The sequence below is a fragment of the Panthera uncia genome, assembly GCF_023721935.1.
Source record: "Panthera uncia isolate 11264 chromosome A3 unlocalized genomic scaffold, Puncia_PCG_1.0 HiC_scaffold_11, whole genome shotgun sequence".
NCBI lineage: Eukaryota > Metazoa > Chordata > Mammalia > Carnivora > Felidae > Panthera > Panthera uncia.
Genome location: NW_026057578.1, coordinates 16,485,226 through 16,502,687, shown reverse-complemented (window position 1 = coordinate 16,502,687; position 17,462 = coordinate 16,485,226). Strand labels below are relative to the sequence as shown.

Sequence of the window (17,462 nt, the reverse complement as noted above, 5' to 3'; positions counted from 1 at the left end):
CGCTGTTGATAGCCATCTTTTTCATATTTATTAATCTGATCAGCAAAAATATTGTGTTTTGATTTTTTTTAAGTCACTAATTAAAGTGTTTTCTTATTAACCGATTCTTTCTTTTATGAATATTTCTTGCTCGTGGATTAGTGTTCCGTTTGGATCTTAAACACTGTCTTTTGGTACTCTAAAATATCTTTAGATCTTTACAGGTTGCTTTTGGATATTTTTTTCCTTTAAAATTCTAATCTTTGTTTACAAGTTAACTGGGAAAATACTGTAGAACCAGTTCACATTGCTTTTTTGTTAAAGTCAAATAGAAGGATATGGAAGTGTCTAAAATGAGAAGCATGTGGGAATGTAGTTGTGGTCATAGTTGATATTTTTAGACCATTAAAATCCTGATATGAATTGGCACTTAGTATATAAGACAGTTGCTCACATGATTCTGATGATGAGTTGTTGGAGACCAGGATGCTTGGGGTGCATTTCACGATCTATGTGACACTACTTTGTCATCAACAGAACCAGGGGGGGAAGCTGGCAGTTCTTGGCTCCTGTCACATGTTCAGTGACCAATATTTGGATAAAGAAGAAAACAGCAAAATCATGGTAAGCTCTTCTCTCTCATCACATTAATGTATAATGTGTATGATTTTCATGTCATTAAAAAAAATACTGCTAAGTTCATCTATTCATTTAAAACCAGCTCTTCAGGGGTGCCTGGCTGGTTCCGTCGGAAGAACATGGAACTCCTGATCTTGGGGTCGTGAGTTCGAGCCCCACACTGGGTGCAGAGATTACTAAAAAGAAATAAATAAACTTAAAAAAAAAAAAAGATAGTAACAAAATAGAGAACAGCTCTTCAGCTCAGTTCCTCACACTAAGGATACAAAGTTGAGTCAGGCATAGTCACTGCTTTGAAAAAGTTTATAGTACATTGAGAGAGAGCATGAGAGACAGAGACATATGTTTAGAAGGATGAGGTAAAGAGCATCTGGGTAGCTCAGTCAGTTGAGTGATTTCGGCTTGGGTCATGATCCCAGGGTCATGGGATCAAGCCCCACATTGGGCTCCCCTCTGAACATGGGGCTTAGGATTCTTTCTCTCTCGCCCTTCTCCCTCCCTCACAGGTGTTCTCTGTCTCCCTCTTTAGAAAAAGAAAAGAGAAGGGAAGGATATGGTGAATGTTTTCAAGCATGCCAAATTGGGGTGGGAGCCAACCCTGGAGGTGAGGAGTAAGCTCAACCAGGGCCTCACACGTAAAGCCCAGGAACTTGAACTTTCTGCAGAAAGCTGTGGAGAGCCCATGTAGAGTGTCCAGCAGCCTTGAGCACGGTCAGATCTGTGTTTCAGAAAAACTCTTCTGTCAGACATGTGGCAGGTGAGAGAGAGGAGGTGGAGTCAGTTATGAGGTTGGTAGAGTCAGCCAGACAGCAAGGGACGCTGACATGAGTGAGGGTAGGGAAGGCGAGAATGAGGGGAAGGGCCGGCTGGCAGGAGCGGTGTCAGGAGGGGTTATGACAGGACTGGTCACTGGTTGATGTGGGGAATGAGGTAAAGGCATTGCAGTTGTTTGTCAGCTTTGTGTGGTGGAAACATGTCCTGTGAAGAATGACAGACGGTGGGTGCCAGAGCTGGACATTGGTGTGATTCTGGTGACTCACTTGCTAGAGGAAGGAGGTCCCCTGAACTTTTTCTTTAATGGAACAAATTCCTTCAGCCTTAAGGACTGTTACTGGATTGAGAGATTGATTAAGATCTTGTTTCTGTGGAATCTACATGAAATTCTAGTGTCTCTAGACACATTTCAGGGGTATCTAGATATAGTCCACTTTCTTTTTTTTTTTAAGTTTGTTTATTTTGAGAGAGTGAGAGAGAGAGAAAATGAGTGGGAAAGGGGCGGAGAGAGAGAATGCCAAGCAGGCTCTGCACCATCAGCATGGAGCCCAACGTGGAGCTCAATCCCAGCTGAGACCCCATGAGATCCCCTGTGAGACCATGACTCGAGCTGAAATCAAGAGTCAGATGCCCAGCGCACTGAGCCACCCAGGCGCCCCGATACAGTCTACTTTATAGCACATTTTTTTTTTGAAATAATTTTAAAATTATTTTCTAAAGTGATTTATTTATTTATTTAAATAATTTGGTGGGGGGGAGAGCACAAGCGGGGGAGGGGCAGAGAGAAGGGGACAGAGGATCCAAAGAGGGCTCTGTGCTGACAGACTGATAGCAGTGAGCCCGATACGGGGCTCAAACTCACAAACCGTGAGATCATGACCTGAGCCAAAGTCAGACGCTCAACCGACTGAACCACCCAGGTGCCCCTTATTTATTTGTTTTTAAATGTTTATTTATTTTTGAGAGAGAGTGTATGATTGTGGGAAGGGCAGAGAGAGAGAGGAACAGAGGATCCAAAACAGGTTCTGCACTGATAGCAGAGAGCCCAACATGGGGCTCGAACCCACCAACTGTGAGATCATGACCTGAGCTGAAGTTGGATGCTCAATTGATTGGGCCACCGAGGCGTCCCAGTTTTTTAATTTATTTTTTTAAGTAATCTTTATACCCAACGTGGGACTCGAACTCATGACCCCAAGATCTAGAGTTGCATGCTCTTCTGACTGAGCCGGCCAGGTACCCCTGTCATGGGCACATTTAAACAGGAGTTGTTTTGGGATTGATCATGAGCAAGTTTTAATAAATTTTGGCCTGTGGTTAGAGGTGAAAGTGCCCTAAGACAAATAATAACTTTCCAGTAGTAAAAGTGACATTAGGTTGAGGAAAACTTTGAATTCGTATGATTTCACCAAGGGAATGGTGGTTACTCTTTTTTTTTGAATCACTGCTGTATAGTCTTTTTCCCTTTATCATTTTTTCTTAATTGATGTAGTTATGTAGTCCCGCTTTGGTTTTCTCAAATAACCAAGTGTAACTCTGTGTTTGTTTTTTAAATCCAGGATGTTGTTTTCCAGTGGCTCACGACAGGAGACATCCACTTAAACCAGATTGATGCTGAGGACCCAGAGGTAGGGGTCTGTGAATCATTAAAAAACTTCAAAGTGAGTGGCACCTGGCTGGCTTGGTCAGAAGAGCATCCGACTATTGATCTCCAGGTCATGAGTCCGAGCCTCACATTTGGCGTGGAACTTACTTAAAAAACAAACAAACAAACAAAAAACCCTTCTAAGTGAACAAATGGGTCCAGCCTGCCAGCACCAGCTCCAAAGGATTATGTATCTCTTACTTTATCTGTAAGACAGATGGAAAGAAGTGATGCTTTCTGGGGTGATGAAAACCACATTATAAAAAAATGATCAGTGAATTATAGAATTAATTGAGATGGGAACCTCTTTATATGTATATGCCAAGCTTTCAAGATCATTATTTGTAGAGAAATACTTCTTTCAGAAATACGAAGGATATAGAAATACCTTTTTTTGAATAAACATCATCTGAATTTAAATTTTAAACTATAATTTTGGTGCCTTTAGGAACAACAGTCCTAAAGCCTTTAGGATACTATTTATCAGATGATGGAGAGTGAGACCAGCGTGGAAATAGGGGCCAGAAACCTGCTTTTCTATCCTGCTCCATTCTGGCCATCAGACCTTAAGCAGGCTATTTCTTTCTTTTTTTATTTATTTTATTTATTTTTTTAACATTTATTTATTATTAAGAGACAGACACAGAGCATGATCAGGGGAGGGGCCTAGAGATGGAGAGACACAGAATCCGAAGCAGGCTCCAGGCTCCAGGCTCCAAGCTGTCAGCACAGAGCCCGACGCAGGGCTCAAACTCACAAACTGCGAGACCATGACCTGAGCTGAAGTTGGACGCTCAACTGACTGAGCCACCCAGGCGCCCCATTAAGCAGGCTATTTCTAACCCTTTCTTGTCCTGGTTTTCTCATCTCTCACAGACACACCAATATCTGTACTCTGTCTCACAGGATAATTGTGAGACCTCAATTAATAGATGTATACTTACTTATTAAATTAAAAGGTGTAGGAAGTGCTATACGGCTGTCAGACTTTCTTAAACCCTTGTATTTATTATATACAAGCACTGTGTATCATATACTTCCACATAAGTCATCTTATATAATCCTTACAACAGCCCTGGGAAGGAGATGGTCTTATTCTCATCTTAGAGATGAGGAAATGGAAATTCTGCAAGATTGCAGTATGCCCCAAGAGCAAACACTTGCAGAGCCAGAACTGAAACCCAGGTCTCGATTCAAAGTCTGCTTGTTCTGGAGCGCCTGGATGACTTAGTCAGTTAAGCATCCGACTCTAGATTTTGGTTTAGGTCATGATCTCATAGTTTGTGAGATCGAGCCCTGTGTTGGGCTCTGTGCTGACAGTGTGGAGCCTGCTTGGGATTCTCTTTCTCCCTCTCTCTGCCCCTCGCTCCCACGCGTGCTTGAGTGTGTGTTTTCTTTCTCTCTCAAAATAAATAAAAACCCCAAAAATGTTTATTTTAAAAAATAAAAAAATTAAAACAAAAAACAAAAACCCAAAGTCTACTTGCTCTACAATTGTGTCTCTGTTTCTTAAACTCTGAAGTGTCAGGAAAGTGATTTCCTGGCTGCGGATAGCAGGGAGTGGGTAAGAATATGGTCAGAAATGGTGGACTGCTGCCTGCTTCCTCCCTCAGCTGAGGGTGTGGCCTCCCCAAAACGGACTTGGGTTAGGAAACAGAAGAGCCCCGTGTCTAAAACATTCCCTCATACGGAAACATGAAGTATATGGATGTTTTGCTTAAATTTCTCCCGAAAAGTGATATAAGCCTCCCAAATAAAACAATTGGGGTACAGTCAGGAATTCACTTTTCAGATCTCACAGGACCCAACTCTTGAGCGGATAGCATCTTTGGCAGCTGCCAGTCCTAGTTAGGGCGTTGGGGGCCGAGGGAAGCAGCACTACGAGATGCTGTGTCTGCTCCTGGTCTTTGTGGCCACCTGCTCTTACTAAGTTTCTGCCATTCCTGTTTTCTAGCTGAGGAAATGGAAGTAAGTACATTCTTCAAGGTCCCTGCTGAGGTTGATACCTGGCCAGCCATAACTAATGCGCATGTTAGGCTGATTCTGGAGCGTGTGCTTTTCTGCTGCTCTGTTGTTGACTGTCTACCGCACGCGACACTGGACTGGTTCAGAAGGGAAGTGTCAATAGGGAGCCAGAGGAAGATGGGGTCGTTGAGGCCTTTCTCTAAAATCATGCAGTCTCCTGTATGTTCTGCATATGAGACCTGGTGCAAATGTCCTTTGCATTGTAAGGCTTTGGCAAGTAAAATGCTGGGCCCAGTAATGCTGCAAAGTAAGAAATTCTGAAAATCCAAACTTCATATGATTTCAGATAAAATCTTATGTTGGAATAGGTTTCAAACCCAGACAACAGCTCAGTTTCAAATGTTACTTAATGAAATGGTAGCTGAGTAAAGAGCTAAGAGGATTTACATGACAAGTTTTAATCTCTAAATCTGCTAGGAAGTCATGAAAACCAGTGGTCTTGGGAACACTCTTATGTTTCTGTTTGGACATCTAAGGTCTTGATGGTTTTCTGAACTAGGATTTGGTAGCAAGTCTCTGTGCAAAGATGCGAACCATCCTCAGGACCTTTGGGATGCTTGGCCCTTACTGATGTTCCTGCTGTGCGTGTTCTGACACAGTCAGGGCCTTTGTTATTGCTCTCACCTTCAACCCCCATTCTGTTACCAGGTTGAAACCTCTAACACAGACATATCTCTTGGGACATACATCTCTTGGGATATAGAGAAAAACGAGCCTGTTTGTATAGGCTTATTTCTGTAATGCTTAAGTGTGTTTCCTCAAGTTCTGGCACTGGAAAATGTGGAACACATTGTTGCAGGGGACTTCAGAGGGCAATTAGGAGTCAACTTCTTGTTGTCAGCACGCCTTTATTTAAAGTTAAATGTACTTTTTAGGTAGGTAATGCATTCACAGTTGGGAATTCAAAAGCATACGCAATGAACAGTTTCCCTCCTGTTTTTGCTGAACCACTTTGTCCCCCTCCCCAGTGACAACAATCTCAACTGTTTCTTGTATATTCTTCCAGAGATGCTTTATATATCTATAAGCAAACAAGTATGTGTGTGTATCTCCTTCCTTTTTGTTTTACACAGATGGTACTATATACACTGTGTGTATTCACCACCTTAGTTTTTAAAATTGGCAATATGTCTTAGAGATGTTTCCTTATTTACATATAAAGAGCTTTCTTTCTATTTTTGTTCATTTTGTTTCTTTAAGACTATTTTCTAATGTTTGTACTGTAGTATGTTTAACCAGTCTCCTATTGATGGACATTTAGGTTTTCCTGGTCTTTTACAGTTACCAGCACACAGCATGTGTCATCATTTAGGGCTCTCAGCAGTGCTGGAGGCATGTCCTTGGTTAGGTGAGAAGGGCTGGGATCTAGTGTCCAAGTGGGAGGGTCATCTGTGCCGGGGTCACAGGCCGTTCATACATATAACAGCAGAGGAAGCCGAGTATAAGGCCTAGATGCTGGTGGGTGGATAGCTGTAGTGGGAGCTTGTGGACTGTCTTTTATGATTGCTTCTGTTTTCTCAACTGAAATAGAAAATAAGGTCTTCAGCTAAAATTAAGAAAGGTAAAATTGTTTGAGATGGATGAAGTGACAAAAGGAAGGTATTGCCTAGGACAACGGGAAGTGAATGAACTAGGCAAATACAGCTGATTGCTGAGCACTTGAGATCAGTGGTCATGAAATCAAAAGGAGGCCAGTCGGCATGGTTGTTTATCCAGCTGTGTTCAGTACTGCATGAGGAATTACAAAGTTGGATTTAACCAGCGTTGGGGTTTAGCCAAGTGACTTTTATTCCTCTTTCCACATGAAATGGCTTATTTAAGGTTTAGTTGTTAGTGACCAGAGACAGTGAAATCTCTTGGCAAGAGCAGAACTATTGCAGAGTTAGACAGATGAAATTCTTACTCCTGCTGTGCTGTGTGATGAACCCTCTTGTGGCTTTCAGATTTCCGACTACATGATGCTGCCCGACACAGCCACCCTGTCAGAGCGGCTTCGAGTGTGTCTCCAGGAGGGCGATGAGAACCCAAGAGACTTTACCACCCTCTTCGATCTGTCCATTTACCAGCTGGATACCACCTCCCTCCCCAAGGTCATCAAGTCAGTACCTGTAGCTCTCAGCTGCACTGAACTTCATTCTTGAGTGTTTGGTTTGAAAACATGAGCCTGGGGACGGGAGATAGGGTCATGGCATATGTGGTATGCAAAACATGTTCTCAGATCTCTGATGAGATCGACAAAGATAGCTGAGAAAATTGGGGTGGGGGTTGCAGTTATTAGTCTCCTGTTGTGTCCCAGGCTCTGTATCAGGCATTTGGGGCAACCAGCTTGTCCTGGTTTGCTTGGGACTTACCTGGTTTCCGCAAAGAGGGTCTCATGCCCCCAGGAGCTCCGAGTAAAGTGAGCTGGTTAGGCAAGGTGCCCTGCAGGCACTGCATGTTATTACTTCACTTCATACTTTGAATTGCGTCTGAATTACCTGCTGCATTTCCAGCCGAGGAAACAGGTTTAGGGAGGGTAAGGTCTTCTCCCAAGGTGGGAGCCTGAATGGCTTTCAGACTGGGGCTTTCTCTTGTTTCATTGCCTGCTCTGTTGCCTGCTTGTTGTTATTGTCCATTCCTAATGACAGGGACAGGGACTGAGGGCAACATTTCTCAGCCTCTTTGGCCAGGCATGGGGTTTACATCTGGATAAACCAAAGGCTGAGGGTGTAAACTACTGATGAGTGTCTAACTTCCTACTGCTGTATTTATGTTCAGGTTCCCCAGATACTTACTGACCACCTCCTGTGCCAGGCACTGTGTCCACAGTTCATGGTTTAATGCAGGAGACAGACACAGGCTGTGGTGCAAGGTCATTGTATTAATGCTAAACATGAGCGTAATGAAGAGTGAGAATTTGACTCTTAAGGGGGTGAGCAGGGAAGCCTTTATGAAAGAGGGGCCCTCTTAGCCAGGCATTGATTCTTTCAACAAACAGTTTAGGGGGCCTTGTGTCTGCTTGGCACTGTACTGGGTGCTCCCCCGTAAGGGGTGAAGAGGCTTCAGGAGATGACAGGGATGTTCAGAGAGAGAGGTGGGCGATGATGTAGCTTCTGTGCAAAGCCCACATGTTCACATGTGTAGGTGTGTCCAGGCAAGGAAGTTTATTTCTAACTGCTCTTTGAACTGCATTTAGCCTTGACTTCAAATGAGGCCAACTTAGTAATAGTTGAAAGCTTGGTCCTCTGAAGTGCCCTGCAACAATCTGTTCTGTGTTCTCCAGCACGGGCACTTGAGGAGACCTGCCTGAGCATCACAGAAATAAGAAGCCAAGGCAGACAGCCTGAGGCTCAGGGCAAGGGCCTAATTTGTGAATGGGATGCTAGTAAAGACCTCTAGAGGAGGGACGGGATTGAATCTGTTTTCTAAAACCAGATAAAACAATGCCTTGCGGCAGTTTATACAATTGATGGGGGGGGGGGGGAGTAGAAGAAACCAGCTAGGCGACTGTTGACAGTAGATTGGAGGGTTGAGGGGCGACACTGGTGGGAGCAGTAGCTGTGGTTTCAAGAGATGTTTGGGAAGAAAGAATCCTAAGCCACAGGCCATGGAAGGCTGTGATGGCAAGGTCAGAGATAGTGGTTTCTCCCTCAGGGATCTGGGCACCTGGCAGTGCTGTGGACTGGCTCTCAGGATGCGGGGAGAGGAGAGAGAGAGGAGTTCTGCTCCAGGCGCCTCCATCTGATGTGGCTGAGAGGTTGCCCTGTGAAGAATGCAGGTGGAACCACCAGTGTAGATGTTGAAGAGGCCTAGAGAAGGTGATTAGAAAAGTGGGGGAAGGGCTTGGTACTCTCAAGGACAGCACTGGAGTGGGAATTGGGCTGGAGACAGGGCCTCACAGCTACCCTTGCTTTTGAGGAGGAGAAGAGGAGGGCCTTTGGCAAGCTGGGGAGAAGGAGCTGGAGGGGCAGGGGAGTGCGGGCAGCAGGAGAATCCCTGGAAGGGTGTGGGGCAGGGAGTAGGAAAGAACTGGGAAACTGGGAAACCAGATGGCCTGGAGATGGGCCCGGGGCTCCTCCTCCTCTGTGGTTGGAACTTTTCTCAGAATAACAAAAGGCACAGCAGGCTGCCCCACTTGTGAGTTACAGTCCACCCAGTTTCTGCCTTTGCTTTCTGTCATCTTCTGATGTGGTTTACATCAGGGTGTTGTGACTGTGCTGAATGTGGGATTGATTGGAACCATTATTTTAGTGCCATCAGAGTCAAGTAGTAGATATTTTGGAGCTTAGATAGCTCTTTTAATTGAATTTGTCTTTTATACCAAAGCAAGGGACAGTAGTTATGGGCCAGTTTCTATATGGTGCTCTTAGGAATTTATATTTGGTAGTAACATCTTTTGAATACAATTCCTCTTTTCTAAGTAAAAATTCGATTAGCCTTTAAATATTTAAACATCTGAATGATGTTGCTCTGAAGTAACTTCATTTGTCCATCTGGTATTTACTGATGCCTGTGGGGGTGAGGTAGAGACAAAGAGCATGGAGTCCCTGCCTTCTGAGTTCATGGACTGATGGGTTGGGGACTGAGACATAGAGTGGTGAAAACACAGTGCCAGAGGTCAGGCCAGGGTGTTCTGGAAATAGATAACTCAGCCCCATTTCATAGGTTTCTATTTAGCATTGGCATTTGTTCCTCCCCTTATCCCCCCCACCGCGCAGTCAGCTTTCTGAATTAGGTTTTCTTGGTTTTAAGATTAGTTTCTCCACGCATCCCCCACTCCCATCAAGCGCACGGTGACTCGTAGGTGGAGGAAGATTTGGGCTAGTTGTGAGCTGAGCAAGAAAGAGAAGATGCACTGGCGTTTGTTTTCTTATTCACACAGGGCTTCAGTGTAGCCAGCTCCATCTGCAGACAGAAAGCAAAAAATCATGGCTGGGATGGCCAAGGCCAGAAAATCATGGCAGCAGGGTTCTTCGTGTGCCAGTGGTGGGACCTTTAGCTTAAACATTGCCCCTAATGACATTCTGCCTTCAGTATAGACTGAGTCATGGGGCTTTGGGTTGGCAGGGATTGGCCAGCTCTGAGTTCTAATCTTGCCTTTGTCACTTCTTACCCGTGTGACCTTGGGAAGCTTCTTTATCTCTATACTTCTGCTTTTTTTTTTCTATAAGAGATTATACCCACTGACCAGGGTTGTTTTGCAGTCGGTACTCAGTGAAAGTTATTCCTGTTCCCTCCCTAGGGATCTTCTGCATTGCCAGGAAAGCTTCTTCGCCCCAGGCACCTGGGAATAGTGGAGGCAGTGATAGCAGTCAGCTCAGCTAAGTGCCTTTCTGAAGTCACAGACCTCTTTCCTTTCTACAATCACTTGTCCATAGAAGCAGGCATGAACTTTGTTCACACCCATTGACATTTGCTTGTTTAGCTTAATTTTAAAAGGTCACAAATGTGTTCATAGTTTAAATTAGGTGAGTATATTTTAATTTGCCTCATTTCCAGAGGAGTTCAGCCAGCTTACAAAATTATTACGGTGCAAAAGGATAAAAGGAATGTTTGAGAGAATGGAGGCAGAGGGGAAGCCATAATCAAAAAGAAACACAGGAGTAAGGTCAGCACTTGACTCTGTAAACTCATCACTGGCGTTCTCCCTCTGCTGTAGCCACTCTGGCTGCCCTGAGGTTCTGTGAAAATATCTAGCACCCTTATTCCTGTTCTCCTTGCTCTTGCCTCTGCCTGGGATACTTTTGAAAGTAAGTGCATGACTTCCTCCCTCACTTCACTCAGGGCTTCTCTCACTTCTCTCACTTCTTCACTCAGGGCTGTACCCCCTGCCTCTTCCCTGTCTTTATCCCTCTGTCCTGGTTTGCTTTTCTTCTTACTACGTATTGACACCTGTCATCTAGGGTCTTGTTTATTGCGTGTCTCTCCTCTAGTAGAATGTAAGTTTACGAGGGCTGCCTTGGTCTCTTGTTTTCACCGTTGCTGTTCTCCTGGTGTATAAAACCGCCTGGTGCACAGTACATATTCAGTAAATACTTGCTGAGTGAGCACACAGAAGTATATATTGTATAGATCTGTTCAGTTGCAAGAAGCAGACTTCAGATTTGACTCCTGTCTCTTGGTGGTGAAAAAAAATAAGGAAACAGAGTGAGTTACCACATTTATAGTGTCCACTGGGTAAAAAGAAAAAGCCTGTCTAGGAGAAGCCTGATATGAAACTTGAAAAAACTTTCCCCTTCAGTTCACAGTATAGTTGTGCCATGTGACACAGTAGGGAATATTCGTGAAAGGATCGTTACATTACATACACCAACACATTTTGTGTGCTTTTCTGTGAAAGTGTTGAACCACGTGATTTGATGGAGAACAGCGCAGTGTGGTCAGTTAGATGTGCTTTGCCACAGTGTCTCATCCTGATTCCTGCTTTTTTTGTCTTCTTGCTAACACAGGGCCCATGAACAGCTAAATGTGAAACATGAACCTCTCCAGCTCATCCAACCTCAGTTTGAGACCCCACTGCCAGCCCTTCAGCCAGCGGTGAGTAGGTGTGCATGGGGGATCCTGCTACAGAACCCCACTGTTTGTCCTTACTTTCCAGCGGGGCCATCACATGGTCCTTCTCCCAACCATGTGTAGTTGTACACCCAATGCATGTGGTACTTCTCAGGAAGTTGTGTTTCTCTGGCTCTAAACATGCAGAGACCAAACCTATTAGTACTCCTTAGGGACTTCCACTGGGTGTAGCTCCCAACTGAGAAATCAAGGGCGTGGACTTTTCTGGTCGTTAAGCATTTCCCATCTGGTGTACTTGGAGGGTATATAGGAGAAATCCTGGGTGGAAAGGAGGAAATGCTTTGTACTGCAGCTTTCTAGGCAACAGGCCCTCAGATTCATAGCACAGTCTGTAGCCCAGGGGGTAGTCACGTGTGCACAGGTCACTTTCAACATTCCAGTCCAGCATTAAGTCAACTTACCTTCAAAACTCTCTTATCCCACCACATTCTGGAATACACTTTCTACATGGATCTACATCTGCTTCCCCAATTTCTGCCCCTAATGAACTCATAGTTAAATGAGAAACAAGTTGTCCAATCAGATGTTCAACACAAATAAGCATAATTATCCCCAAGCTTTTGTCCTTGCACAAGTTAGTGGGCACTGGTGTGTCAGTTTGATCAGTTTAGTGCTGTTTTAGAGCTGATTCTGTTTGATTGCTTACAGTGCACTAGTCCTCTTGCTTGATATGGTCTAACGGGTTAGGGCAGGAGGAGGTGACAGGCATTTGGGTGGTTCATCCCAGGGAAGGGCTGAATTGGCTTCTCATTTCCTTCCATCTTATCACTGTCAGTTGTGGCTTTGCATGCCTTCTTTCATGAAAGACCTGATTTCCTTTCAGGTTTTCCCTCCCAGCTTCAGGGAGTTACCACCTCCCCCACTGGAGCTGTTTGACTTGGATGAGACATTCTCTTCGGAGAAGGCCCGCCTCGCTCAGATTACCAATAAGTGTAAGTTTGGCCAGGTTTTTTTTTTTTTGTTTTCTTTTGTAAGTTTTATGTAGTTGTGAACTTCTGAGATTTGCCATGAGAGAAAGCTGGAGTTTGTTCAGGGAGAACAAAATATGAATGGCAGTGTAAAATGAGAGTTTCTGTTTATTTCATGTAAATGATATTGGTTGTTTCTCTCAGGCCAGTTTGCTCAATGAGTTAGAACATGATGCAAAGCAGAAGCCAAGGTCTCAGCTTTAACCCTTATAGGTCTTTAGTTCTGACTTATTGAGTAACCATAGGATGCATTCTGACCCTGGCTGCCACTTAGCAAGTCTAGGTCATTGGTCATACGAGCCGTTAAATAAGAAAATTCAGTCAAGGCCAGAAGAATTATAGAGACTTCAGATCGGAAGGGATCCTGGGAGAGTTATGTGTACCCACCTTGACATGTGGATGAGGAGGTGAGGCCCCAAGACTCATGCCTACGAGGTGAGTGGTTCTCCTGACTCTTGGCCCAGTGCTCCCCTGACATGCATAGCAAATGGGCCTGCACACAGGTGCTCAGAGGCATAAAATTAACCATCCATTTTGAGGCAGTGACCCCACTCCTGAGAATCTAATCTAAGGAGATAATGTGAAGGCATATAGATGATTACTATGTTATTTATTTTTTAAATTAGGAATAAAAATTATTTACCCATTGGGAATAGGCTTAGGGTACACTAGCAGGGGAATGGTAGTAAATTGTGTCACATTTATTTGATGGGATGACATGTCATTATAAAAGAGGTTTCCAGGGGCCAGGGAGTGACACTGATAGAACTTAAGTGAGAATCCTAAATGAGGAAGGGCAGGATATAAAATTCCATGTTCACTAGGATCCTAACTATGAACAACATCTATATGTACCCAAGGACCAGGAAGGAGACTGCAAAAATAAAAACAGTTCAGTGTAGAACACCTTAACTGCATCTCTCTTCTTTGTCAAGCCTTGTGGTAAGTGCTGAACAGCAAAAATTAGCAAGACGTAGTGATTGGTGCAGTAGGAATAACACACCTGTGAAGTGTCAGATGGTTTGACCCAGCATTTCTGTTTCTAATTTATCCAGTTTATCCAAAGAAATCCTTGTAGAAATGTGAAACAAAAAATTATAGCTATAGAGATATTAATTGTAGCATTAAAAAATTGACAACAGTCTAATGGCCCATCAGTAGAGGGTTCGGTTTAAAAAATAACGAAATATTATACATCTGTTAAAGGAAAGATACAGAGCATAAGCTTTGACATAAGATGTCCATGAGACATCATTAAATAATGAAAGCAACTTACAGAACTATTATAGTTTGATCCTATTTTTTACACATATGTAAATATGTAGGCATACATGGCAATAATTACCTTAGGTGGTATCAGTGGAGATAGAGTTGGGGCAAGAGATTTTTGCAGCTGTATGGTTTGATTTTTTTTTTTTTTTTTGAGAGAGAGAGAGTGTGTGTGCATGCACGAGTAGGGGAGGGGCAGAGGGAAAGGGAGAGAGAGAATCTCAAGCAGACTCCATGCCCAGTGTGGAGCCTGACGTGGGGCTTGATCTCATGACTGACCATGAGATCATGACCTGGGCTGAAATCAAGAGTCAGATGCTTAACTGAGCCACCGAGGTGCCCCTATGGTTTGAATATTTTAATAAAAAACTTACATTTCTATCATAGCTTTAAAAAATGCACATCAGAAGGGGAAAACAGAAAGGAATTACAGTATAGTGTAAGAAGGGCTGTAATGGCTGTCCATCCTTGATATAGGGCTGCTGGGGATGGCTGCACAGAGATATGTTATTGGTGGAATTATGAGCGATTTTTTTTTCTTCTTTCATTTCCTTTTCTATAATATTGCCATAATAAATGCTATTTAAAATACCCATATGCCCTTCTCATAATTGTCCTTGCTACATTCAGAGAATGGTAATTTGATTTCCTTCTAGTTCCTCCTATTCTTTGTAATGTAGGAATGCTGGATCTGGGAATAGGAGAGCCAGAGCCATTCCAGCTTTATTCTAAAGTGTAATTTATTTAATTTTGAGAGAAAGAGAGAGGGAGAGAGAGAGAGACTACCAAGCAGGCTCCACGTTGTCAGCAGGGAGCCCGATGCTCGAACTCACTAACTGCAAGACCATGACCTGAGCTGAAATCAAGAGTCGGATGATGCTTAACTGACTGAGCCACCCAGGCGCCCCCAGCTTTATTCTAATTAGGAGTGTCACACTTTTGTCCTGATTTATAAAAGCAGCACATCAGAGATCTCTTTAGTTTGTTACTGTGTAGGTCCTGTGGTCACATTACCCTAGGAAAAGTGAGTGATCTTGAGAGGTATAGGAACCTGACAAGGGGACACCTATACCACAGTAAGTCTGTACTTTGGAAAGGACAGGAAATAAGGGTTAATCTGACTGCTCCAACTGTGCTTAGGTACTGAAGAAGACCTGGAATTCTACGTCAGGAAGTGTGGTGATATTCTTGGAGTAACCAGTAAACTACCAAAGGACCAACAAGATGCCAAACATATCCTTGAGCACATCTTCTTCCAAGTAGTGGAGTTCAAGAAGTTGAATCAGGTAGAGCCTAGAAAGCCCACTGAAGTGGAAGCTCTTTGAGTGGTGGTATCTTCCATAAACTGGACTTCTCGTATTTTATGCCATTCATTCATTCTGCAAGTATTTATTAAGTATCTACTAGGTAAACAAAACAGACCATGATCCCTGCACTTATGTTCTAGCTGAAGCTTGACAGAAGACAATAAACATAATAGATAAGTCAATCACATGGTATGCTAGAAGGTGATGGCATAGAAAAAGTAGAGCAGGGATCAAGCGTGCTGAATGTGGCAGTATTAAATAGGGTGGTTAGGGTAGGTCTCACTACAAAGGTGATATTGGAGCAAAGGCCTGAAAGTGTTGAGGATTTTGCCATGCAGATAGCTGGGAGATGAGTGTCCCTGGCAGAGGGAGACCTGTACAAAGTCCTGAAGGCTGGGCTTGGCCTGGCTTTTTTGAGGCATAGCAGTGATGTCAATGTTGCTAGAGAGACCTGAGCACAGGATACAGAAGCAGGCCATGAGGTCAGCACCTCGTGACGGAAATCATCTTTCTCTGGACTGAGGATCAAGGGCTTTAAAATTATGCCTGGCCTTCATTTTGTCTGTCCCTTGATGAGATTTCTAAAATTAAATGTTCAACTACCGTTGGAAATGGGCATTTATATACTACCTATTCTACCAATGGGAGAATAAATTTGTCCCACTTTTCTGGAGAGCTTTTTTATATTGCTTAAAAGTCCTCAAAATGTATGTACCTTTGACACAGCAATTCTAATCCTCAGAATTTGTCTTAGTAATATAATCCTGAATGTGTGTAGATTTGCCAACCAGGATGCTCCGTGTAGCACTGTTTTAACAGAAGAAAAATCTTCATCAGTATGGAGCTAGTTAAGTACCAAGGGCGCATCCCTAAGATTAAAAATGTTTAGAAGAATGTTTAAGGACTTGGGAAGACATTCAGGATATGGTAAATGGGGTTGGGGGGAAGGGCTATAAATATATACATACTTAGGATTGTATGTGCTGAGTGGAATGGTTGGAATCTACTGGCAGGGACTGACTCTGCTGGGTACTCATGATGCTAGATGTTGGGGCTGTGGTAGTAAACAAGATGAAAGTGGCCTTTGCTATCTCTTCCTGAGCCACATGCAGTGGGGGAGACTGGAATATATAGGGGCAATTAACAGCGCTCTGATATAATGCCGTGAGGAGCACAGAAGTGAGTTGATATAACTGCGGAGCACTGAAATGTGGAATTTTGCTCAGGTAGGTTCTCAGCAGTACTCACCCTGCTGACAAGGCAGAGACAGGCCCCTAAGGCCAAGATAAGAAGTCTGGTGTGGTATTTGCCTTGGTGCCTTCAACTGTATTTGCTTCCCGCTTATTGCGGTGGGTGGCGGGCAGTAGTCAAAAGCCCTGTCCTGAGAGTGAAAACTTGATCCTCCAGCTGGATTCAGCCTTAAAGCCAGGGATTACTATATGTCCCAATTAATGATGGTTCAGAATCTTAATCAAAGTATAAAACACCAGACTTCCCATTTCATGCTTTGTACTGAAATACTAAAATTCTGTGTCTTATTTCTTCATTCAGGAACACGACATTGATACAAGTGAACCAGCCTTCCAGAACAATTTCTGAGGACCATGCCTCTTGAAGCATCTTCTGCCTCCTGATTCCTTTGTAAACTATTTTTGAATTGTTTCTCAATTCCTTATCAACATTGTCTATACACTCTTTCTTCCATGAGTTGTGGAAGGTCTGTGCGTCTTCTGTAGTGCCCAGATAGGTATAGCATTTCTAACAAGATCCTTATGTAAGATACATTCCATTTTTAAGATTAAACCTACTGAATCTGTACTTTTATAATTTATGAAAGTCTTTCATTGAAGTCTTTTCTTCCAACTGTAGTTCTGAATTTGAGTCTCCTTTATCAAAGGCATAAATGTCAATATTATGAATATTATTCAGCTTTTGGACTACCTCAAGGATATAAAGCAAACTTAACCCACATGACCTGTTCGCCAAATGTGCTTAATGAAAAAGATGAAATAGTAGATAGATACCTTCCTTACATAGATCACTCACCCCTTCCTTTCTCAGCTACCCCCAGGACACAACCATTTGGAGGCTGTTGTCTCCATTCACACTTTACCACCCTCCTCTGAGCTCCTGAAGCACTGAATTGTCATTTTCGGTTACGATGATGTGATCATCTGTCCCAAGGACAATGGGAAAGACTGTACGTGCTTGAATGGGACAGCTGGGTACTGGATACACTGGGGACCTGCATTGGTGGACCCTCAAAGCCAGATAGAAGATTGCAGAGCCACTACCAGTGTGTAA

General features: G+C 43.5%; 1 protein-coding gene across 1 annotated transcript in view; it reads left to right on the top strand.

Annotated features, from left to right (window-relative positions):
- IFT52 (intraflagellar transport 52) overlaps nucleotides 1-17,026 on the top strand; it is a 33,825-nt gene extending 16,799 nt beyond the window's left edge. Inside the window, exons 8-14 of the mRNA XM_049650767.1 lie at nucleotides 517-603; nucleotides 2,952-3,020; nucleotides 7,006-7,160; nucleotides 11,491-11,578; nucleotides 12,438-12,546; nucleotides 14,992-15,137; nucleotides 16,710-17,026. Of these exons, the coding sequence (XP_049506724.1) occupies nucleotides 517-603; nucleotides 2,952-3,020; nucleotides 7,006-7,160; nucleotides 11,491-11,578; nucleotides 12,438-12,546; nucleotides 14,992-15,137; nucleotides 16,710-16,757 (702 nt within the window). The 3' untranslated portion in view covers nucleotides 16,758-17,026. The remainder of the gene's footprint in view (nucleotides 1-516; nucleotides 604-2,951; nucleotides 3,021-7,005; nucleotides 7,161-11,490; nucleotides 11,579-12,437; nucleotides 12,547-14,991; nucleotides 15,138-16,709) is intronic.
- Nucleotides 17,027-17,462: the final 436 nt, after the last annotated feature.